The sequence below is a fragment of the Ailuropoda melanoleuca genome, chromosome 3 (genome assembly GCF_002007445.2).
Source record: "Ailuropoda melanoleuca isolate Jingjing chromosome 3, ASM200744v2, whole genome shotgun sequence".
NCBI classification, from domain to species: Eukaryota; Metazoa; Chordata; class Mammalia; order Carnivora; family Ursidae; genus Ailuropoda; species Ailuropoda melanoleuca.
Genome location: NC_048220.1, coordinates 134091407 through 134115918, shown reverse-complemented (window position 1 = coordinate 134115918; position 24512 = coordinate 134091407). Strand labels below are relative to the sequence as shown.

Sequence of the window (24512 nt, the reverse complement as noted above, 5' to 3'; positions counted from 1 at the left end):
TGCTGTTTGTATTTTATGCTAAGGCAAATCTTGATCATTTCTGCGGGGTTTATTTTATGCATCATTGACCGTTACGCTTGAAACCACACTTTCTGAAGGCCCTGGAAGGGGAAAGATTTCTTCATGCAAAACTTTCCAGATGACACTTGGTTCGGGGAAAGCTAAATAAGGTGACGATGGGGGAAAATTTTTTTTGATGCCTTTCCAAAGTAAATTTCTTTCTGCCTCGGGGCATGGCCTGGGGTGATATTTCTGTGGGTCGGTAATGAAATGCCAGACAGCAGTAATAAAAGAAGTCAGTAAATAAGTGTAAACGGAACATCTTATGCACTTGATTATGCCTGCTGCAAAAAACCACCTGGGTCCATGTGTTCAAAGCAATCTAACAAAGGCTCATTTCCTAGTCAGGGGTAATGTAATAATGGAAATTTACCTTCTCCCTCATCTCTTTATCTGGCAATGCCCTCAGTCTCTCCTAGGCCCTTGCTCCTACTCATTCCTGCATCTAACCCCTTAAGCTAGTGACTGTGAACGATTTCTTACAGGTTTTCAAATACTCACAGTAGCTCAGTGCTGCAGAAATTCAAGAAAAAGCAAGACTAACGGGACTGTAGCAGACAGGGAAAGACAGGTGCTCTTTCAAAATAAGACTTTTCTATAGTCGGGAAGGGAGAAAGGAGGGCACTTGCGGGAGAGAAGGGGTTTAGGAGGAGGCCGATGTAAAGAGGGTGGGAACTTGACCGTCAGAATAAAATCTGGGCTATCGACAAAACACACTTGTTAAGGTTCCTGAGCCAAGTGTAGGACGGCGCAGGGTGATATCGGAAATGAAGGGTCTGCGATTCAGAACAGCCTCCGGCAACGGGCTGATGAAGACTGCCTAATTCTGCCTAGTGGTCACCATTTTTGTTGTCAATTGGAATACATTTCTATTCACTTTCTAAAGCTATGCTCCTGAAGACAGAAGCCAATTTTGATTCTTCACTCAGAATTCAAAAGGCAGCAAAGAAAAATAGAAAAGATAAAGACAAAGGTCAATGGTACAGACTTTTGAGGGCATCCACGAAGACGAACTGCCTTCAAAACCAAAACCTGCAATCTTAAGGGCACCGATACGGTGGAAATGTCAAGGGAAAATCTTCGCGCTTTTATTTATTAATACTCTATGTATAAATTGCAATCAAAATCCTTTTTAAGTTCATTATTAAGTTTAGAAAGGGGAAGACACCCTTCCCTATGCTGGAATACTGTTTTCCGAAGCAGGCATTTTCTTCCTCTATGAATCCTGGGTTGATCCCTGTATCCAAATGAAGAATATTCCTCTTGTGTGTATGTTTTTAACTGACTATTTCCGTTAGGTTTCCACTGTCTCCCCCAGCATCCCAAAGATACCCAGAGAACAAGACTTCCAGATGATGCAAAAGTAGACACAAAGAAAGAAGCCTGGGATTGACCACGTGTCAACGCACGGCCCAGAATCACTTCGTGGCCCAGGAAAGAACGTGGCTCAGAAGCGGACAGAGCTGGTTACTAATTTCTTCTGCTAAGAGTCAAACTCAGCTTACCTATCGGGGCTATCAGAGGCGCACACGGAATCAATCAGCCCCACATCCAAAGTGCCCTGGAAAGGAGCAAAAATGGGGGGAAGAAAATCATTAAAGCACAGCACACGTGACCATGATATCCCTAGGTCACGGCTCTCTAAAGAGGCAAAGATACGCTCATCCTTTCTGCGTTAACTGTAAAATAATAGTTCTCTAAGAAAGGTCCCCCTTCGGGGTGAGCGTGGCATCCAAACAGGACAGAAGCTACAGGTCACACATTAAAAAATACATATAAATTATTCTTTGTTTTTAAAATACTTTCAGTGAAAAGTGTTTACAACCTTCTTTCAACAGTACACATTTTTTCTGACTTACACTGGGATCCATCACTGAATTTAGATTTACTCTGCTAAGAAACTCTGATGTTAAGTTGCTTTTAGGAGAAAAGAAAACTTTATTTCTGAACTATAGTTGTATGTTTCTGCATGTGTCTAGGACAGAGTGAAGACTGAAAGGACACGAGTTAGAATTCACGAAATCCTTTGAAGGAAAGTATGGTGTGCTTCCATGATTTCATAAAACTCGGGATTTTTTGGGTTCTTTTAGTAAAGTGGGAGGACTGAAACCTATTACAACTTATAATCTTCAACTAATTGTTTTTCTGCATGATTTTTAAAAATATTCCTTTAATTATTACACTTTTATCTCTTGAATTATTACACTTTTACTTAAGATGGCCTGGAAATTCCCAGGCCCCTGCTGCCCTGGGGACGTCTCCCTCCGCCCCACGGCACTCACGTACCACGGCATTCTGCGGGTTCGCCTGCTCGTCGTGCATCTCCCGGATCTCCTGGTCGGTGGACGCGTGCACCTGACTCAACACGCTGAACCACTGGCTGTGGGAAGGAGAGAGGGACTGTCAAGAAGAGGCCAACTGCTGGACTGGCCACACGGTGATGGAGGCCCTTCTCCACATTCTCTGTGAAAATGACATTTCCTCTGAGCAACTTTGTTTTTAATCTGCCTACACTCCTCATGGGTACATGTGGTTTTCATGTTATCAATGGGCAAAGGTAGAAAAAAGAGCCAAAGTGCTTTCAGATACCAGCTGCCGCAACTTAGATCAACGGGCGATCCTGTCCTCCGGCTGCCCCAGACCTTGAGACGTTGAACAATGACGATAATGAAATCCTCGGTTCCACCCAAAACACTTCCATCAAGGACCTTTACTGAGGATATTATCTATAACCGAAGGAATATTCAATGCCTTTTCATTTTTTAGAAGTTGAATTCCAAAGTAAGAAGGTCAGTGATGTCAGCACCATCTCAAGGTGGCCACTGAGGTCGATTTTCCCTGCTCACTTCCAGGATGGGGTTTCCAACCACCTGATAGGATTTCTACTTAAGTAAGAACAAAACCATAGGAGAGCTGGAAACAAGAGACAATTGCTTGAAGTAGAAAAGTGGAAAGTTATTTTGACTGGAGAACTCTTCTAACTTCACCTCAAATGAGTTTTCTCACTTACAGCCTCATCAGAATCAGACGACAAAGGAAAACAGGTCAACCCCAGAAAAGTCAAGCTGAACAAAGTCACGATGTAACTAGAAACACAATACAGGCTTGAGGAAAATGACCACAAATATTCACTCATCCATCTGTCCGTCCATCCATCCATCCATCCATCCACCCATCCAACATTTATCAAGCAACTATAAAATGGACGAGGTGCCAAATGTGAGATGCTAGGGACATCCTTCTCCCACAGGGGCTAATAAAACACATATATATGCGCCTACTAAGTACAGCAGAGGACAAAGTACTTGGTGTATATGAGGGGACATTTAAACAAAAAACGTGTACCTGTGTAGAAAGGTAAGCCATGTATCTATAACAAAGCACTGAAATCTGTGTCCTGTGATTCCTGAAGGAGAAAAATGGGATCAAGAGCTTGAAAGTAGGCAACGTATACAGACTCCTAGGGAAACCAAGGGAAACATCTCAATACAAATTAGCTTCATCAATTCTGATTAGCTTAAAGGCAAGACTGAAGTCCCTGCTTTATGAAGCTCAAAAATTTCTCCAACCAAACACTGAAAAACACATACGTTCAAGATGTAGGCCTCATGGAATCTCACACACACACACACACACGCACGCACGCATATGCACGCACACACGAATAAAATTTGCTGGGCTTTCATTCTGTTCAGGTGACACTCTTAAATTTACAAATTTCTCCTCTTGAATCAAGTTTAACTCCATCTGAAAAGGAATTTTTAAAAATGTGTTCTATTGGTCAAGAGAAGAAGTCCTCAGTTAAAATATCGCAAACATTGGGGCACCTGGGTGGCTCAGTCGGTCAAGCATCCGACTCCTGGTCTCAGCTCAGGTCTTAATATCAGGGTCAGGAGTTCAAGCTCCACACTGGGTGTGGAACCTACTTTAAAAAAAAAAAAAAAAAAAAGTCCCAAATGTTAAATTTAGCAGGTTCGTAATGGCATAAAACAGAGAGGACGGCTCCCAAACGCTGGGCCTATAATTCAGCTGAAAAGCTGTGGGCATTCCATGGGCCACAAACAACCACAGGCTGTCTCCAGGAGTCCCAGATGGAATGACGGGGCTATAATTCCAGGTTTGCTTGTTTTTCCAGTCTGTGTCATAATTTATGGATCCAAGCAGGGTTTTAGTTTGTTCCCATGGGAAGAATTATTTTCTTTGCCCTTAATGCTGCTGCCATGGTGCTGTATCAACTCAAACATTCAAAGGGCAAAGGGGCAGTAGCGAAAGGCACTGAGAATTCATTACAAGGGTCTAAGATTTTGGAGGTCAAAAGTAAAGGCTATAGGCTGAAGATGCTCTCCGGCATTGCTCAGAGAAGACAGATACCTCCAACGCAGCCCTGTGGCTGTCAAAGCAGCAGAAGAATGAGATGCTTGATTGTATCTCATCCACTGTGCGACCCTGTCATGCATCACACAATACCAGCTCGCTCCCTTTTCTCCACATCTCCCTAGGATGGAAACCTGAGGTCCAGCAAAGTGAGACCACTTGATCCAGCCGATGGACACCAACCACACTGTCCTTTGAGCTCGGTCAAAAATGTAAGCTCCCGGGGCACCTTGGTGGCTCAGTTGTTATGCGTCCGCCTTCGGCTCAGGGCGTGATCCCGGCATTATGGGATGGAGCCCCGCATCAGGTTCCTCCGCTGGGAGCCTGCTTCTTCCTCTCCCACTCCCCCTGCTTGTGTTCCCTCTCTCTCTGGCTATCTCTCTCTCTGTTAAATAAATAAATAAAATCTTAAAAAAAAAAAAAAAAGTAAGCTCCATATGAAACAAGAAACGTAATGCCTCCGTTCCGTAGAACTAAGCTGCTGTGGCTTCACAGATTACCCCCCCCCTTCTCAAACCTGAGTCTCCTCCTCCGTAAAATGCGGTTCACGGGCATAATAGTAGTAATGCTACTACCTTGTAGGGTGGCTGCGAGAACTAAATGCATCAATATATGTGAAGCACTTCAGAATACTTCCTGAAATCGAGTAATTCTCTACATGTTAACCATCTCTTCTGTCCTGCTGAATTCTTCAGTGTGAAGACCCTAAATGCTCCTCGAATGCCACAGTGCTATCATTTATTTAAACAACCAGTGGTTAATGCTCCTGCTTTCTTGATCCCCAAGCAGACACAAGCTATTCCCTTTCAAAGCTCAGAAGCTTCCAGAGGGTGGGCTTTCGGCTCTGTGTGGTTGCATGGCTTCATACGCTGCTCAGACAAAAGCCCGAGCTAAGATAACAAGGGGTCTGTCCGGTGGCTTTCGAAGCTGGAAATTCTGGACTGTGTGTGGTACTTGGACACCTTAACCCAGTGGAAGATTCCCCAGGGGACAAGTATGTCAATCTCATGACTCAGTTCTTCAGCCATCCTAACAGAAAAGCCTAACTAGAGAACCAAGTATGATCTTTTCAGAGTCGGCCGGGCAGCGCCCAGGCCTGATCAGGAACGAGGCTGTTGTCTGGCGGCATTCGACAGCTGAGTCTCACCTGGCGTCTTCGGGGGATTCGGCGATCAGGTGGAAGGTCCTATCGGCCATGATGATGTCAATTCCGTTCTCTTTGCTGGTGTTATCTATGATCTCTCTGCAAAGCAACAACAGCACGAAATACAAATCAGGACCACAGAATCCTTAAGAGTAAGTGGGAAAAGCCTTTTCGCTAAACTGACGGAGTGGGAAACTGTAACCCAAAAATCAAGCACCTACTTTAGCCTTGGTTTTTTGTTTGTTTGTTTTGTTTTTAAGAAATGATGAAGATCCCTGTGGCCTCCGGGGGGTTGGAGGAGGGGGCAGTGGCTGGGCTCCTCTCCGCTTCCAGGCAGAGGAAGGCTCAAGCCGGAGCGTGTTTCCTTGGGGTAGATAGGCTACGTAGGGAGAAGTCTCTCTCCTCACTCCAGCCCACCCAATGCCCACCCCTGCTGAGGCCCTAGAAGGCTTGGGGCAGCCGCCCCCACTCTGGCCCGCACCTTCCCTCGGCTCCTCTCACTGCCCTACGATGGCAGGACCCCCGCAAGGGGACTAGTGTGGCTTGAGCTCTTCCCCAGTTCCTCACCGCTTCCCACTACGGTTCACAGCCTTGGCTGGCACCTCTAACATTCTCCACCTGGTGCGGGCACATTATTTCCACTGGGGGCTCTGGGCTGGAGAGCAGAGTTTGGGTGCTTCTGGATCTCAACACCATCTTGCTCTCATCCCAACAAGCCCTAAACCACACTGAAGGTTTAAAATCGGTGGACCGGGTTAACAAGATCCGGGTAAAACACAAGCAGACACTGGCACAGAACCAGAGATGGTCAAAGAGTTGATGAAGAAGGGTCTCGGGGATAAAGCCAGCTTGCTTCGCCCCCTGAAGGAGAACTCTTCCCAGTACAACATTCATTTTACCTCCACACAACGGAACAGTCTGACTAGTTAGAAAAAATAAATATCTCACAGCTAGAGTCACTGAGACAGGATAAAACATTTTTAAAAATCAAGATGGTGAGAATTCCCAGAGCAGCGTGTGACACCCTTTCTGAGCAGGAAGTGAGAGGTGACAGGTGGGCAGGAATTAGTCAAGCCTCGGGTCACGGAGTCTCCTGAGCAGGACCCCAGGGAAACTGACTGGACCACGTCATCCTGGACTGGCCACTCTGCCTCTCAGAAACTCGGTAACCTTGTGTATAAAATGAGAGGTGAGGGGCGCCTGGGTGGCTCAGTCGTTAAGCGTCAGCCTTTGGCTCAGGGCATGATCCCGGCGTTGTGGGATCGAGCCCCACATCAGGCTCCTCCGCTGGGAGCCTGCTTCTTCCTCTCCCACTCTCCCTGCTTGTGTTCCCTCTCTCACTGGCTGTCTCTTGCTCTTTCAAATAAATGAACAAAATCTTTAAAAAAAAAAAAAAAAAGAGAGGTGAGACTGTGATGTGGCTGGAAGGGGGGGGCTCTCTCCGGGGTGGGGCCCAAGGAACTGCGCTTGTAAAAAGCTTCCCTGGAGAGGGAGTGATGATATCGTCAGGGTCACGGTGCACATAATCTGGAAACTGTAGGATAAATGCGGTGGCGTCTTCAATGACAGCGAGCGAGTAAGGAAAATGATGGGGGTAGGGGATGTTGTATAAATTATAATAGATTCGAGAGATCTGTGGATGGATTAAAAATTCTAAGCCTTACTTGGATTCCGATTGGAAGAACTACACCAATCTGAACCAACAAGAGAACTGTCACCTCCATTTTCAAGACAACTGGGGAAATTTGAACAATGGAGTCTGGATGATTGAGAAGTTAATGTTATTTTTTTTTAATGTCACCATAATATGATTATATCTTAAGAGTCTTAATCTCTTATCCTAAAATATTCAGAGATAAAATTGTGATGTCAGGAACTTGCTTTACAGAACACGGCCTGTAGGGGGAGCAGTGTGGGTGGGGTTACAGATGAAACACTAGGGCCATGCGAGGGTGGTGGGCGGGTGGTCACAGCTGAAAGCTTCCTGATAACACTCGGATTTCATTATATTCTTCCGCCTACTTCTGCATAGGACTGAAATTTTCTGTAACATTTCAAAATATAAAGTGGATCCTTTTAACTAATGTCAATAAAAAATCTTAATGTGGTGAAACCCTTAACAACTCCTTGCCCTCCCTCTGCAGAACAGGACAGAAATGGCCGAGTAAAAGCTAACGTCTCCTTAACTCTGTAATTTTCACAAAGCACCCAGAGAATAGGGCTTTTTATTACACAGCACAGAGCAAGGTGCACGAGGATTATACATCAGTTTTCTCCAGTGAAATTCCCTCTCTGCCCTCCTCCTCTGAGCTTCCTGGCATGTGTGGGTGAGCCTCCTATGGGGTGAATCAGAAGGAACATCGGGGACGCAGGGCTGAGAGGCCGAAGCACCCAGCTGCGTACGCTATGAAAATTTCTTGTAGGATTTAGACTCACAGCCCCACACACTCGCTCCTGTGCTGGAGCATGGGATCCTAACGAACTCCAAGGGGTAGCCTGGGAAAGTCCAATACTCTGCTGTCTGCACCTCATTATTTGCCTTAAAATTAAATGCATAGAACACTTTCCTTGTTTAACTTCCCACTTTTCAATTAATAATGTTCTAAAGTTGCCAATGCTGGTTAGCAACAATATGCCATGTTCAGGTCTCGTGACTTCAGGACTTAATCTCCTCTCTCAAAGCTTATTTTACCCATTTTCTAAATATGGTGATTGCTTGGTTTTGAGCAGAGGGCTACAGGTTATCCCAAAACATTTAATGTGTAGTATCAAGTTACTCAGCTGCTGCTAAGTGCAACCATTTTCTGGAAATCTTAATTTTTAACCAAAATAATAGGTCTCAATAGTCCAGTGCTTTGGTTCTATAAAAGGGTGCCAGAAAAAAGGGGTGTATTGGATTCAAAGTCCGGTTCTGTTCCTCTCGTTGGGAACAAAGATGCTGGTCTATCCCGTAGAGGTAAAAACTAAAGGATTCATTTCAGAAAACATTTCTAAGAGTGCAGGGTATTCAAGAAGTTAAAAAAAAAAAAATGAAGGTAGTCAAGTTACAATCTTCCAGTTACAAAATAAGTCCTGGGGCCATCATGTACAGCATGAGAGAATTAGTTAAGAATACAGTATCAACGATTTGGAAGGTGCTAAGTGAATAGATCTTAAAAGTTCTCATCTCCAGAAAAAATATCTGTTAACTATGTGCGGTGATGGATGTTAGCTAGGCCCCCTGTAGTGATCATTTTCTGATACATACAAACGTGGACTCGCTCCGTTGTAACATCTGAAACTCACACGCTATAGGTCCATGACACCTCCAAAGCTAAAGCAAAAAACCAAACACCTCCAGATGGGCAGTCCAGTTCCAACTTGGCAATCTGTTATGGTGTGGTCACCAATAAAGGGTTGGTTAAAGGTCGGAAAAAGGTTCTTAACCCGCTGTTCAATATTCGAGGATCCCTGCATACAACCAATCACATTCCCACAAGGACCAGCGGGCATCTTACCAAGAGCCAAGGGTCTGAACGTGACCACGAGAAGTGACCGGCCCACAAAGTCATTTCCCCAGTCCCCTAACAATTCTATCAGCTCAGGTGAATGACTGGGACGCACTCAACACCTCCTACAGCCTACTGCTTCAAAGACCAGGGACCAGTGGCTCTGGAGGCACTGACATGAATGACCGAGCAGCCCCAACGCACCACCCAGCCGGGCCACCTGCTGGGTCCGTCCACATACTTGGCCGTCCGCACTTCCAAGGTGCCTTTGAGCTTCTCCTCGCTGTCGTTCTCGAAGTACATCAGCTTGGACTGGCGGAGGACAAACCAGCGCTTCTTCCAGTTCCTCCTGGACAGCGTGGACGAGCCGCCACCTTTTTTGTGGAGCCAGCCTTGCTTGAGGGCCTCCTGCTTGGAGCGGAACCACAGGAAGGTTTCGTCCTTGAGGACGCACCAGCGGCGTTTCCAAGAGTTCATTAAGCCACCTGTTCCCCGAAGATCGGGTAGGGAGGGGGTTGAGAGACGTCAGTCACACTGCATGATGGTATCAGTAGAGGGTCCCAAGGTTCAGCCTACCCTCCACTTTGCCCAACCGCCTCCCAGACACCCCTCAACAAAGCATGGCACCTGCTGACTTGTGTCCGGGGGGCGTGGGGGGGGGCGACGTTACACTAGCTTGGTTGGAGGACACAGCAGTGCTGGCCCTTCCTTATTTCCAAAGCGGCTCCCACTGAGCCAAGAAATCTGGGGAGGCGCTGACAGAAACACAAATCATGAGCTGACACTAACCCTGGAGTGAGTCGAGAGCTATGGGCAGTGAACCATTTCCAAACGAAGGGATCATGCTTCTCTCCAAATGCCCCAGGGAGGAGACATTAGTTTAAAAGGGAAAAGGGTATCAAAGTTTACACATATTCCTTCTTTTTTATTTGGGTGGGGGCGGGGGGTAAGACTTAAAACTCCCATAGGAAAAAGGGCCTTTTTGGATAAACACATATTTTCAAAGAAAAGTATCATCATCTGAAAATCATTTATATGTAAAAAGTATAAGATTTAGAACATGAAACAACTGAATTCTGAATAGGCCTTAAAAATGAGAATTAGCTGTAATTTATTTAGCAGGAAACTTTTTCAGTAAGAGAAGTAAAACAAGGATATACATACATCTTTTACAAGATAAAAAATATTTCTAAGGGGGGCGCGCCTGGCTCAGTCAGTAGAGCATGTGATGCTTGATCTTGGGGTTGTCCGAGCCCCACCTTGGCTGTACAGATTCCTTAAAAATAAAATCTTCAAACATTTTCTAATATTTTTCTAGCAGAATACTTTTATCTTAGTATTCCAGATTTCCCAAGGACGAAGGTGACATCTTAACCACCATCGATCAAAAATCTCTTAACAAGCCTACTGGAGAAAACTGAATCCACTTCAGTAATGTATTATAAAGAGATGAGTTACATTTTTTGATCAGCCAGTCGTAAAAATAAGGCACAGGCGAACACAGATCCTGAAGAATAAAGAGAATGCTTGCTTTGCCAGGTTGGAGAGAACTTGAAAACAGACCTTCTCAGATTAATTTCTTCAATGACTGCTTCAGTGACTACAGATCTAAACCTCACACTGAAACAAACGAGGCACAGACAACTTGGGGTTTGGAGTGCAAAGGCACTTGCTTTCGCTGGACCTTCTTAAGCCTAAAGCATTGTCTGCTCGCCTGGCTGAGAAGTCCAGGACCGTGCCACGCTCCAGGGCGGTTTCCTAACAAACGACAGACTGGCCAAGGGCTGCCAGAATTAAGCGTTTTCTTTCTGATTTGTGACTTTGATCTGGGTTTCTCAAAGCAAGCCCAGAGGAAACTAGTGCAATGTTATTCTATTATCTTATTGTCTTCGGGGGATAAAGGTTAATGACGTTTTAGGAGGACCAATGGGGACTATGACTTCTAGTGGTGGGCACCGAGACACGTGTGCAAGTGCTAATTCATTATGCTGTACACTTGAAACCAAGAAAACACTGTATGTTAGTTACACTTTGATTAAAAAAAAAAATGTTTTGAAGACACAGATTATACCCTTCCTCACCATGAGTTTATTCACTCTGTTGCTTTTATGCCAAGAATGGGACTCACTCCCAGCTGTCCCTCTCCAACTCTGGCCGCTCTCTCCATACCTCATTTAGAGAATCTGATCAATGCTATTCATTTCCTAACTGCAAACCCTTTAAGGAGACTACTAGGCTGGTGAAAACGCATTTATGCTCATAAAATATAATGTGGTGGTTCGATTTTATCATTGGTTTCTCTGAAATGTTTGGTTACAACTTTAAAAATGCTTTATTAAAGATTAAATAATGATGTATCAAAGATTAGAAGGTGATGCATTTATACANTCAGGGCGTGATCCCGGCGTTACGGGATCGAGCCCCACATCAGGCTCCTCCGCTATGAGCCTGCTTCTTCCTCTCCCACTCCCCCTGCTTGTGTTCCCTCTCTCGCTGGCTGTCTCTATCTCTGTCCAATAAATAAATAAAATCTTTTAAAAAAATGCTTTATTAAAGATTAAATAATGATGTATCAAAGATTAGAAGGTGATGCATTTATACAACTTGTTTTATGAAGAGGAGTTTGCCAAAAATTCACTTGCTTACCTTCTTGAGCTCTTCCTGCTTTAATCTTAAGATTTTAATACTTTGAATATATCTTCACTTGTTCATAATCTTATTTGTTTTAATCAGACAAGTACGTAATAAATCCAAATGCCATATAAGAGTGATTTATAGGGAATTCTAAAGCTAACTGAGGGAACTAGAATTAAGTTAGGGGTGGGGGAAATATACACTGCTAATAAAAAGTTTATATTTATTCTGAGAAATGCATGACAAAAATCTTAAAATGCTCTGATTGGTACTTCTTAGATTAAGTTCTGATTTGTGACTAAATTTTTTCTTTTACTGAGTAGTCTAGTGAACACGTGATTACTCAGTTCAAATTTTTCAATCTTTTTCATTCCAGCACTCCTATAAAAATTTCCACCAACCAGTGACTTGAGGCGATAGGAAGAGCTCCCCTAAACTAAACCTGGTGGGGTTTCCATGAGCACCTTGGGGATCTGGGGTTGAGAACAGCAGAACTTTGAAAAGCCAGTGACTGATACTCGTAGCTAGACTGATGTTGAAGACTGGGGCGGGGTGGGGGTCGGGGGCAAAGCAAAAGAAATGAAATGAAAAATGTAAGTGAAGAAAACTATTAAGGAGGCCATGTGATATGAAAAAGATAAATATGCCAGTAGGAGAGAGAAGCAAAGGCAAAGAACAGAAGACAAAGGGAAAGGGAACACAGAATAAAAACTTCTCATGGAGGGAAACAGAAGGAAAGGAAAAGCAAACGAGGAGGGATTGCCGTGGAAAACAAAGTGAGGAAGAGTGAGGAAGACAAACTTGCCGACAGAGAAGAGGGACAGGAAAGGAGGGGTGGCAGAATGAAGGGCATCATCAGGGGGATGGTGGTTCTGGTTATCCCTGCCCGTCCCCCAGATCTGCACCCAGTCCCTCATCTAGCCTGGAGCCCTGCGAGAAACCAGACAGACCCTTCTTTCAGGGATCCATGTGACACTCCTACCAAAACCTGGTGAGGACTGTGGCTTCCCAGGTCACCGATTTATAAGTCAGAGTTGAGAGGCAGCTGGGAGGCTCAGTCCGTTAAGTGTCTAACTCTCGATTTCGGCTCGGGTCATGATCTCAGGGTCGTGAGATGGAGCTCCACATTGGGCTCTGCGCTGGGCATGCAGGGTGCTTAAGATTCTCTCGTTCTGCCTCTCCCTCTGCTCCTCCCACCCCCAACCAGCCAAATAAAAAAACTTAAATAATAAAATAGAAGTCAGAGTTGAGAACACGAATGAGGCAGGACGACAAGGTCCCATTAAGTTCCTTCCCAAAAGGAGCATGCTTTGAAGCCCTTAAGTATTAAGGGCCAATACAAGACAGTCAAAGTTTAATAGCGGTCAAGATATACACAACCCCAATCCTCACGAAGTGCACGGTAGACAGCAGGTGTCATAAGCAGTCAAGGCCAGGTGCACCCGTCTCAGATCTTTACTTTTCCCCCATGTAGAGGAAACCCTTCTAGATTGTCTAACACTCCTGGGGGAGGGAAAGGTGTAGTTTATCATCACAATGGGCTACACCAAGTCCCGCAGAAGAGGTGTGTAAGAGAGAGAAAGGCAAAGTGTGTGTGGTGGTGGGGGGAGGGGAGGAGGAGATGTAAAAGAAAGGAAACGAGCACAGAAATGAGATAGGGTGGCAAGAGAGAGAAGACAGGGCCCGAAGACGGTGACGGTAGCTGCATCCTCTGTCCTAACGCCGTGAGAGTCCAAGCAGCGTTCTTCGTGGTACGATCACGTCACCCACGGCATCCCTCATTCACCCGAGAGGGCCTAATACCCGGTGAGGGCCATGGAGAGTGACCTTCCTGGTCCCCCTCAATCAACCTCCGTGAAAACAAAACCTCAGGGGCCATCGCTCTAACCCCCACCCAGGCGCCCTGGGGACACGGGTCCTACCTTTCATGTACAGAAAGCTGTGGAAGTAAGGCAGGGTGACACAGCTATATACAGAGTCCCGCCGGTAAGAAAGTTCATCGTCTGTATCAAACCTAGAGTCAAAGTCCTCTTCGCTGTCTTCAAACTGGACAAGAAGGAGAGAGCCCATGGTGAGCCAAACAGAAAAAGCCACAAAAATGCCCAGCATCTGTCAACGTGGAAAAAACTAAAACCTGACAGAAGCACCACGAGGAGTCATTCCATCACAACACAGGGTGGTCATTAAAAGAACTACAAAATACGGTAAGGTCAAATGATCCATTGAATTGATACGATGCGAGACATACTTTAATCCAAAGGGTGTTCTAAAAACACTGCTGTTCAAGGGCATAATTTTAATCAAACCATACGAGAGTTAATTCCCTTTAAATTACTATGATAAAAATACCTTCAAGTCTTAGAAAATCAAGGTGATATTTAATGCATAGCCAATGGGAAAAATAAAAGTCAACTATAAATAAACCTTTAAGTAGGAAAGAGCACGTGTAAACCATTAACAAGTGCAGAACCAGGTAGAGCGTGCTGGGGAGCGGACCGTGAAGCCGCCGGAAGGCTGGCTCCCCGGTGTGCCCTTGGCCGGTCTAGTTCTGATTGAGGGCGGGTCTTATTTCCCCACCTGCTGGGAAGCTGTGACAGGTACAGCTCAAGCTTCCCTTTACAATGCCAGTTTTCTTGGGCAATTCTGGGCTCTGTGTTCAACCTACAGCAAGCGCATCAAAGGTCCATTTACTAATGCGATTGCTTTTGGCCAGAGAAAGGGGTTTAGGATCGTCTTCAAGAGCCCGACTCTGAAACCTCGGCTCGCAAGCCCCCACCCCCCCGCCCCTCACGGGGCTGCAGAGCCACGGCTGGCAGACAAGGTCCACCCCCCTCCCCCAGGGGGGCCGTACTCACCGAGGACTGCGCCCCTTCCGAGCTGAAGCGGTACGCCCCGGAGCTGTTGTAGGTCCCCACGGAGCAGCGGTAGTCCGGGGACCACTGGCTGCCATACGAGTTGGAGAAGGTCACGCTGCTGCCCGACGTGATGGCGCCGTCCTCGTAGTCGTCCTGGTCGTAGTCGTAGTCGCCGTCCGGCGAGGGGAGGCCGCCGCCGCTCTGGGGCAGGCAGTAGGTGGGCTCCCCGCCGGACGAGCCGTGCTCCGACGGGGCGAGCAGCACCGTGCTGTCCGCGCTGGGGCTCGTGGGCACCACCGTGTCGTTCATGTAGGGGTCCTCCTCCGACGACTCGTCGCTCGTGCGGATGCCGCTGGTTCGCTGGTCCGAGTGGCCGTGCTCGCTGGGGTTGGGCGAATCCTTGAAGGCGTCGTCATCGGCCTCGAAGCCCTCGTCCACCTCCTCCTCGGGGTAGGGCTGGCTGAAGTTGAAGCTGGGCTTGTCGGCGCCCGCGCCCTCCGCCGGCACCGCCGGCTCCCCCGAGAACTCGCTGCCCACCGACAGGGAACGCTCGATGTTGCGGACGCACTCGTCGATCTCGTCGAAGTTGAGCGACTCCAGGAACTCCTGCGCCGCGCGGCACGCTTCGTCCTCCAGCCTCTTGAGCTCCTCGTCCCGCAGCTGCTGCAGCTTCTGCAGCGAGGCCTCGGTCAAGGACAGCTCCTGCCGCTCCTTCATGCGCTGCAGGTCCTCGATCTCCTTCTCCAGACGGAGGATCTCCTCCACCTGCTTGTTTTCCTTCTGCTTCTCCAGGTCACAGGGCAGCTCCGCGTCCCTCTGACTCTTCTGCAGGGCTTCCAGCTCTTGCTGCTTCCTTGCCGCTTCCTCCTGCGCAGAAGAGGAAGAAGAGGTCAGCAAGGGTCACTCACCAGTACGAGCATCGCTCCTTCTTTGCAATAAAGAACCACGAGGAGATGTGCTTCCTACGGGCTGAACTGTGTGCCCCCCCCCACACACACACACAACAAATGGATCATGCTGAAGCCCCAATCTCCCGAAGCACAGAACGTGTATTTGGAGACAGGGCTCTTAAAGAAGCAATTAAGTTAGATTTAGGCCATGAGGTGGGCTGTAACCCCATCTGACCGGTGTCCTTACAGATCGAGGAGATCGGGACACACAGACACACCAGGGACGCAGGCACACACACGGAAGACCGCGGGAGGACACACTGAGAAGGTGGCCATGTGCAAGCTAAGGGGAGGGGCCTCGGAAGAAAGAGAAACTGCTGACACCTTCATCCTGGGGGTCTAGCCTCCAGAATCGTGAAATACCAATATCTGTCACTGAATCCACACAGGCTGAGTGGTGCTTTGTTCCAGCGTGCTAGCAAACAACGACAGTGGCTATGCGCGTTTAGAGAAATGGTGCGGTCCGCGCTCACACTTAAAACCTCACACATTCACAAAGTTTTACTCAGTTGTAGTGGGTTGCATCATCAGTATCACCTTTAAAATGCTTCTTCTTCTATCTTTATACTTTATTTTCGTTTTAAATCCTTACATCAAAGTGTTTGAAGCGGGAAGGAAAGGGGCAGATGGGATGCCACGCGGTCAATGGCATTCTTTACCTGCTGGGCGCGGAGCTCAGCCTCTCTTCGGGCCCTCTCTCTCTCTCTAAAAACAGAAAGAAAAAAGACTGAAAATAACCAAAGCAATGGAAAAATAAAAACCCCAGAAGCACTTTTCCAAGAGAGAGCTACTTTTTAAAGAAAACTTGGCTAAAGACAACTTAAAAAGGATGAGGGATGGATCCTCTTCCTCTGGTCAATTGCTCATTCTGTGCATGAAGAAAAATGCACAGAACTCGGCCTTCAAGGCAGCCAAGGAATTTTATATCCAAGCCACCAAAAGGTAATGCTTCAAATAGAAAGTTCTGCAGCATCCACTGGGAATTCTTGCTGCAAGAATGGATATTGACCTTAAAACTCAAAAGGTATCCTTCTGCGTCATCCGAGCAAGAAAGCTAGTGTACCTCTCCTCTTCCTCCCGTTTCCTCTGCTCCTCTTCCTCCCGTTTCCGCTTTTCTTCCTCCTCCCGTTTCTCCGCCAGCAGCCGTCTGTAAATTCTCCGGGCAATCTGACCTCGGAGTCGCTTCTGGAAAACTATGGCTGCTTTCTTCAGGTGCAAAAATCTCTTCCTCAGAAGGAATGCTCTGTAATTCTTCTGTATGATGACTACGCAACACAGGACCTTTCTGTATTGCTTTCTGAAAATGAAAAACAAAAGCAGCACAACAGAATAGCTGTTGAGGTAATGAGGCTCTGAGCTCTTCAAATGAGTTTACATTAAGCTACAAGAGAAAAGAAGAGGGGCTAGTTTTGAAAGTCTCATTATAGACACAGGAGCGAACAGGAGGCCCCTTTGGACAAAACAAAACGGAAGGAACACAAAAGAATAACAACAAACAAAACGAAAGCAAGAACCTTATCATTATCTTGGCTAAATAAGCCCGTAACCCCTCACGCTGACTTTGAAGAGTCCTGGGAGAGGCTGGATTGTAAACAGCACCAAAAAAGATTGGACATAGTCTCCCGTTCGCATGGGGGCGGGGGGGGGGGGCCACAGCGGGATGGTCTTGTACTTCGGAAAATGGAACGATGTGGGGGTTCCTGCAGCAGGCAGGTCCGCAGCGATGGACAGAACTCCAGCACACAAGGGAAGAAAACTGCCTCGCTGGGCAAACATGGGACCGGGGGGCGGCAGCGGGGGGCTCTGTGGACCCGACGGGCCAACAGCCAAGTCAACAGCTAGGCTGCTGGGCTTCAATATGCGACACAGAACTGGGTAAACAACTGAAATATCTCGGCACTGCCCCTCCCGTCATTGCTCTAATGGAGACATCCGGAGGCCCCTTGCCTACGTTCCACCCAGGTCAAGCCAACTGGGCACGTGGCGCTAGTTAGGGGCGCTACCCTGAGACTCCCCACAGCCTGGTCCTGACCTCCATCCAGGTCGGCTGTAAATAAAAGCAAACAAGGGCTACCCCGCTTGGTGACACATACAGGGGAAGGCCTCCTCCTGGCGCTTAACGGCTTCTCCTCTCTGTGCGCTTCTTACCGTGCCAGGTAGCCCAAGATGTGGGCCCGGATCACCATGGCCGCCCTCGTAACTTCCTCCTCCCGTTGCTTCTCCAGTTTCTGCTCCAGGGATTCTCGAAGGAAGACCTGGCCGAGGGAAAGGGACGCATCAGAAGTGAAGAACATGGGTGGTAAAAGGAGGTTCTCTCTGAGTCAGAGATAGCTTTTGGATGTCAGGCTTTCTTCTCTCTCCGTAAATGTGTTCCAAACACACAGCCATGTGTTCTGGAACAGCGCTTCTCCAACTCCCTGGGGGTAAGGGACGCTTTGTTGTTTTAAACTTTCCATCTGTCATGTACTAAGACATTAGAAAAATACAGAGAAATATATTACTAGGAAGAAAAAGCAAAGATATAGAAAATAAAAGTCCCATTTCAGGCATAGAGGACTATGAAGTTGCCATCAAAGTTTACACTCACTCAAGTATCTGTCCCACATGAAGTTTAAGTCACGAGAAACCAGAGAGACACCCTATGTTACAAAAGGAATGAAAGGGAGGGAGGCGAAAAAATCCAAGAACTTTGCAAAATGTTACTTTACTAGCACATGGAAACTCTTTCTGCATGACTGTGAAGTGATTACGATCACGGGATCTTGGCTTCAAAAACTAATGTACATTTTAAAAACTGACATTAGGAATGTAATTCTAAGGGCGCCTGGGTGGCTCAGTTGGTTAAGCGTCTGCCTTTGGCTCAGGTCATGATCCTAGGGTCCTGGGATCAAGCTCTGCATGGGGCTCCCTGCTCAGCAGGGAGTCTGCTTTTTCCCTGGCGGCCTCTGCCCCCCCCCCCGCCCTGCACTCATGTTCTCCCTAACAAATAAAATCTTTAAAAAAAAAACGTAATTCTGAAAACTGAGTTTGAAATTAGAATTGAACCATTTCCACTCCATCTCAGTTTGACCCTCACAAGAATGCCAGAATTGGGACAAAACAGATCATAGCTATTTGCTGGCCTATTTCTGGGAATAGGCACCTCAATCCTATGCTTATTAAACAAGGGAAGTACATCTGCTAATTGGCACTCTCTATCAGAATTCCCAAAATTTGAAAAGATGAGAAAACATTAAGACCCTCCCCTCAATCAAGGTAGCTTTCAAATTTATCATTTCAGATTTACTGCCTGCATAAGAAATTCTGAACTATTCCCTAGAAAAACTAGTGCCAAATACTGTTATGCTTTTCTATTAACAGTCAGCCCGGAAGCGTTTTGGTGGTGGTGGGTGGGAAGCTAAATGACACTCTCTCTCACTCATGATGTTTTGATTTATGCTCCTGTGAGTCATTCTGGCCTATAATGATGCATTATGTTTTCTTAATAACACATTTTCCCAGACACTCTGCTCTGTCTCTTCCAAGACATTTGGGGGGAGGAAAAGAAAAAAAAGCAAATAAAGAATCCTACCACCACGTGACTCACAGAAGCTTTACCAACTCCTGCTCTAAGTTCCCGAGCACTTGTAAAACTCTACCGCAAACAATTCTAGAAACGTTTTCCATACAACTCTCTTCCTATCATTGCAATTACATGCTCTGTTGATGCGAGAAGAAACTGCATCTTTGGCAAAACAAACACACACAAAAAACAAGCTACAAGTATAAAGCTTATTTATTTGATAACAAAGTCTTCAGAAATATGAATCTCTGAGGCAGTTTTCATCAAGACTAGACTTTCAAGAAGTTTTTAAACTTCTCTGAGACTTTTTTCAGCATTAAAGATCTTACCCTAATGCTGTTTCTCTGATGAGTATTTGAAAGTACGAAAATCAAATCTTGGGGAAGTATAATGGTGGCCGGGCTGTAATTAAATAAAATGCCAGTTCTAATGAGCAATGTACTTAATCCATAACCAAACAGAGAGCTTTATGAAGGGAAGAGCATCTCTCACCTTATTGGAAGTCTCCAGAATGTCTTGGTTTGAATCGGAATCAGAGAAATGCCTGCTTTAGTGTTGTTTCATGCCCATCCCAAAGAGCGCTCCACTCTGCCTAGTAAATTTATTTCCCCATCTTTCTCTAGATGCTCTTCCAGTAACCCGCAGGGCAAACAAATAAAGCAAAATAATTTTAGAGACCCGACTCGGCCTAAGACCATCTACCCCGCATTTATGCAAGGACACACAGAAAGCCACGTCAGTTCTCCCAGCCTCGCAGCAAGCAGCAGCCGTATCCCCGTCCTCCTGGGACATGGCTGGGACGGAGACATCATGACCCAGCCACTGTGAATGGAGGTCTGCCTGTGGCAGGTGCCATCGAATGGCTCCGGAAAGGGCAGTGTCCACTCGAGGGACCGCCCTGCTGAACTCGACTCAACATACAATATGAACAATTTCATCTACCTTTATTCTTCCTTATCCTAATAGCTCAAGAGCCTAAGGATTATTCTAGTAAGTTGTCTTTGTAAAAAAATAACCTCTTGCAGGCTTTATTTCCATAGAACAGAGGGAAAAAGGTCTGGCAACAGAGTCCAGGTGGTTAGAAAAATGAAATGTGTCAGAGTCACAAGGCAGCAGGGAGAGTCAAAACCAGGTCACCCTCAACTCAACCTCACAGAGAGGACACACCGGGGAATGTTCTGGACGGGCTGCTCATTGGAGGTTCAGGCAGGACTCCTACCTTCATTAGGAACGCTTCCCCAGCAGATACGAATTCTTGCCTTCCAAGAACTAAATGTGTTTTTATGTGAGCCAACGAATTCAGACCTGGTGCCGCGTTTGAGCTGCCGACTACAACGCTGTCCACGTTTCCCTCCGTCACGTGTGATGGGAATTTCTTTACCAGAAGTTCCAGATGTTCATTCGATGTCAAGACTTTAAATACAAAGACCTTCTGGCAGCAACACTGACCAAAACACACACTAGTGTATAATTAAGCCCAACAGTGGCCAAGGTCAAAGCTATTTAGTGGACACGATTCAAACGCTCTGATGTTTACATTTTCTTCCCAATGTTTCTGTGAACTGTCAAGTTTCCATCCTACTTCCACCTCCAACTGGTCACCAATTAAAGTTTAACTCTTCTTTAAAGATTTCCTCATCTTTAATGTTCCACCGAGCATTTCAATCCACAGTGAGCTCTCTCCTGGAGAAGAGGTGTCTTTATTCCTAGAGGAGAGGACACTGCACAATTGATGGGTAACACGTGGATGTCTTCTCCCCCAGGAACATAGTAACCTGAAGGGCAATGTCATTAGGTCTCTGTGTCGCCTGTGCTATGCCTGGTCCCAAGCCTTCCTTGGGCTTCATTTCCATGATGTAATTGTAATTGTACGTGAAGTCGGATTGGTTCCTGAGAGCTCGCAGGAGAGACCAGCATCGTCTGAGACATCACTGTCTTGGCCGTTACTCCACTGTATAAGGCAGCGGGATAGGAGGAGGGTATCCGTTGATAGACAATGCATTGTCTTTTTGATTAAAGTCAGAGCAGGCGATATTGTATCGTCAAGAGTTCCATTTAAACTGTCTTTAGAAGGTTTCCCCTGGAGGACTAAATGGGTGACATCCTCATTTCATCCCTTATAGTTTTTTAGTGCTTACCAGACACTGACTGAGCTCCTACTCTGTGCATCGCATAGAAGAATGAACAATTAACTCTACGTTCTCTCCTGGGTGACTGTAGAGAAGTCAACAGGCCACGCCAAGATGGCACGAGAGCATGCTGAGTGTCACAATGGGACTGATGTAGACAGCAGAGGAGGGGGCTTGACTCAGTTTGGGGATGTATTTTTCATGCAAGGTGCCATGGAGAATGTCAAAAAGAACTGTTGTCCAAGTCCACATCTAAGCTGAGATGGAAGGATGCGTGAGATAAATAGGGGGTGAGGTGGGCGCAGGAGGGAGGAGAATTCCAGGCAGAGAGACCTATAAACGTGTGAGGACACACCCTAAGGTGACCCCCCCCCCCATGAGTTATACCCCTGTTTAATCCTGCAAGTGTGGGTGGAAACTGACTTCCTTCTAGCAAACAGCAGATGGAAAAGTGATGGGAAGTCACTTCTGTGACTACACGAACTGTAAAGACTCCAGCCGAGAAGACTCCAGCCAGACTCCCCTGCTGGCCTTGAAGAAGTGAGTGCCGTGTTGTGGGATGGATCATGTGGTAAGAAACTGCTGGGGCCTCCAGGAGCTGAGAGCAGCCCTAGGAGGCAGCCAGCAAGAAAACGGGGGCCTCAGTCCTACAACTGTGAAGAACCAGATGCTGGCACCACGTAAGCTTGGAAGAGGACCCCGAGCTCCAGGAGGGAATGCAGCCCCAGCTGACACTCCGACTGCAGCTTGGGTGACCCCGACAGAGGCCGGGAGCTAAGCCATGCTTGGCGCCCTGACCCATGATACCGAGAGGGAATTAAAACGTGTGTGTTAAAGCCCAGCACCTCTGCACGCCCTCACTACCCTGGTGGGTGTTGGCATCTTGAACCCCCGCCAGGGTGAAACTGCTCAAGAGCAGAAGAGCACGGGCCGCCGGGGAGCTCAGTCGGTTGAGCATCTGACTCTTGAGGTTGTGATCTCAGGGTCGTGAGATCAAGATTGAGCCCCAGGCTCAGTAGCCAATCTGCTTGAGATTCTCTAAAATAAATAAGTCTTTAAAAAAATTAAGAGTAGAAGACTAGTCCATTACACACTTTCCCCTGCTGAGTGCCCCCCCATGTGCCCCTGAACTTGTCACTGATGTGATGGACGGAATGTCTGTGCCCGCTCCATCCCCCAGTGTGACGGGATTTGGACACAGGACCTCTGGGAAGTAATTCTGTTTGGATGAAGTCAGGAGGGTGGGGCCCCATGATGGGATGAGCGCCCTCCAAGAAGAGGGAGAGGGGCCCGAGCTCGAGCTCGCGCTCCACCGTGTGAGGACCCTGCTGGCAGACTTCCAGCCTCCAGAACGCTGAGAAATAAATGTCCATTCTTTAGCTCACCGAGTTGGTGGCATTTTGTTATTGCAGCCCAAAGGGACTAAGATAGTCAACCATTCTCCTTTCTCCCCGCCCCCAATTATTTATTTATTTATTTTTTGAGAGAGCACAAGAGAGAGCCGGATCGGGGAGGGGCAGAGGGAGAAGGAGAGAGACCATCTTGAGCAGGCTCCACACAAAATTAAAATTCTCTGTAATTTTACCTTGGTCTTGCCCAGCTGCCAACACGGGGCCCCACCACGACCCTGAGACCATGACCTGAGCCAAAATCAAGAGTCAATGCTCACCTGACTGAGCCACCAGGGGCCCCCTTTCTCCCTTTTTTTTTAAAGAAATCCTTTGGTTAAAAACAATGTAATNGCCCCCAATTATTTATTTATTTATTTTTTGAGAGAGCACAAGAGAGAGCCGGATCGGGGAGGGGCAGAGGGAGAAGGAGAGAGACCATCTTGAGCAGGCTCCACACAAAATTAAAATTCTCTGTAATTTTACCTTGGTCTTGCCCAGCTGCCAACACGGGGCCCCACCACGACCCTGAGACCATGACCTGAGCCAAAATCAAGAGTCAATGCTCACCTGACTGAGCCACCAGGGGCCCCCTTTCTCCCTTTTTTAAAAAGAAATCCTTTGGTTAAAAACAATGTAATATGAGTGGAAACTTTAAAATACTTTCCGGATGTTGCCCTGCTGCTCAGAGGGCCAGGAGGGTGAGGCATGAGGACCACCTCTTACTCTCAAGTACATCCAAATACTCGAAGGTCGACCCCCCACCCCTACCCCCAGGGGACTGCGTTTCTGTGCCAGGTCACGTTTCTGTCTTTCCTGCGTGACGAGGCTCGGAGCGGAGGGAAGAAACAAGAGTTTCGGCAAAATGATTTTGGCAGCTCCCTGATNACTTTCCGGATGTTGCCCTGCTGCTCAGAGGGCCAGGGGGGTGAGGCATGAGGACCACCTCTTACTCTCAAGTACATCCAAATACTCGAAGGTCGACCCCCCACCCCTACCCCCAGGGGACTGCGTTTCTGTGCCAGGTCACGTTTATGTCTTTCCTGTGTGACGAGGCTCGGAGCGGAGGGAAGAAACAAGAGTTTCGGCAAAATGATTTTGGCAGCTCCCTGATAGAAGGAGAACAGGTCACACAACCAGTTTTCTAATTTTCGCTGCTGAGGCCTAAGTATCTACCCCTCAGCTACCGCCTGGAATAAAGGCCTCATCTCAGCCACACCAGCATGTTCCAAAAATGACCTTCACTTGGTTGTCTAGACTGGATTTTTGTGAACCTATGAGATTTCAGACTGTTGGCTGGTTTCTTGCACAACAGCTCCCGTGGGGCAGGGACAGCATTCAGCACTCAAGTTACAAACAGTTAGAAGGGTCTGGGCTCTCACTTCTCTGAAGCCAGAGGCTGCCCAGCACTCCACGGCACTGAATCACTCATCAGCCCAAATGCGCTGACTGCCTGCAGGAAAACACACATACACACACACACACACACACACACACACACTCACACTCTCTCTCTCTCTCTCTGTCACTCAGGGTCCGAGGTTTCAGAAAACAGAGATCCTGACAAGTCCAGGACTTCGGATAAATATTAACTGTCTGGAAGACAAAAGACTACGGTGGGCACAGTACCATATTGTCCCCCAAGTTCAAAAATAATTTGTTAGCCGTCACACAGGTTGCCTGCCCTAACATCGCCCAGGAGTTTGATGGGATGAATTTTTTTTTTTAAGATTTTACTTATTTATCTGAGAGAGAGAATGAGTGGGTGGGGAGGGGGAGAGGGAGAAGCAGACTCCCCGCTGAGCAGGGAGCCCCATGTGGGACTCGATTCCAGGACCCTGAGATCATGACCTGAGCGGAGGGCAGACGCTTCACCGGGTGAGCCACCCGGGCGTCCCAGGGGACGAATGTCCTTTCTCTGTAATTTT

General features: G+C 47.1%; 1 protein-coding gene across 1 annotated transcript in view; it reads right to left on the bottom strand.

Moving 5' to 3' along the window:
• MYO10 (myosin X) overlaps window positions 1-24512 on the bottom strand; it is a 228227-nt gene that overhangs the window by 14178 nt on the left and 189537 nt on the right. The window contains exons 22-30 of the mRNA XM_011231438.3: window positions 17654-17760; window positions 16569-16802; window positions 16165-16210; window positions 14556-15422; window positions 13623-13746; window positions 9308-9551; window positions 5582-5677; window positions 2347-2440; window positions 1566-1621 (exon numbers count right to left, since the gene is read on the bottom strand). Coding sequence (XP_011229740.2) covers window positions 1566-1621; window positions 2347-2440; window positions 5582-5677; window positions 9308-9551; window positions 13623-13746; window positions 14556-15422; window positions 16165-16210; window positions 16569-16802; window positions 17654-17760 — 1868 coding nt within the window. The remainder of the gene's footprint in view (window positions 1-1565; window positions 1622-2346; window positions 2441-5581; window positions 5678-9307; window positions 9552-13622; window positions 13747-14555; window positions 15423-16164; window positions 16211-16568; window positions 16803-17653; window positions 17761-24512) is intronic.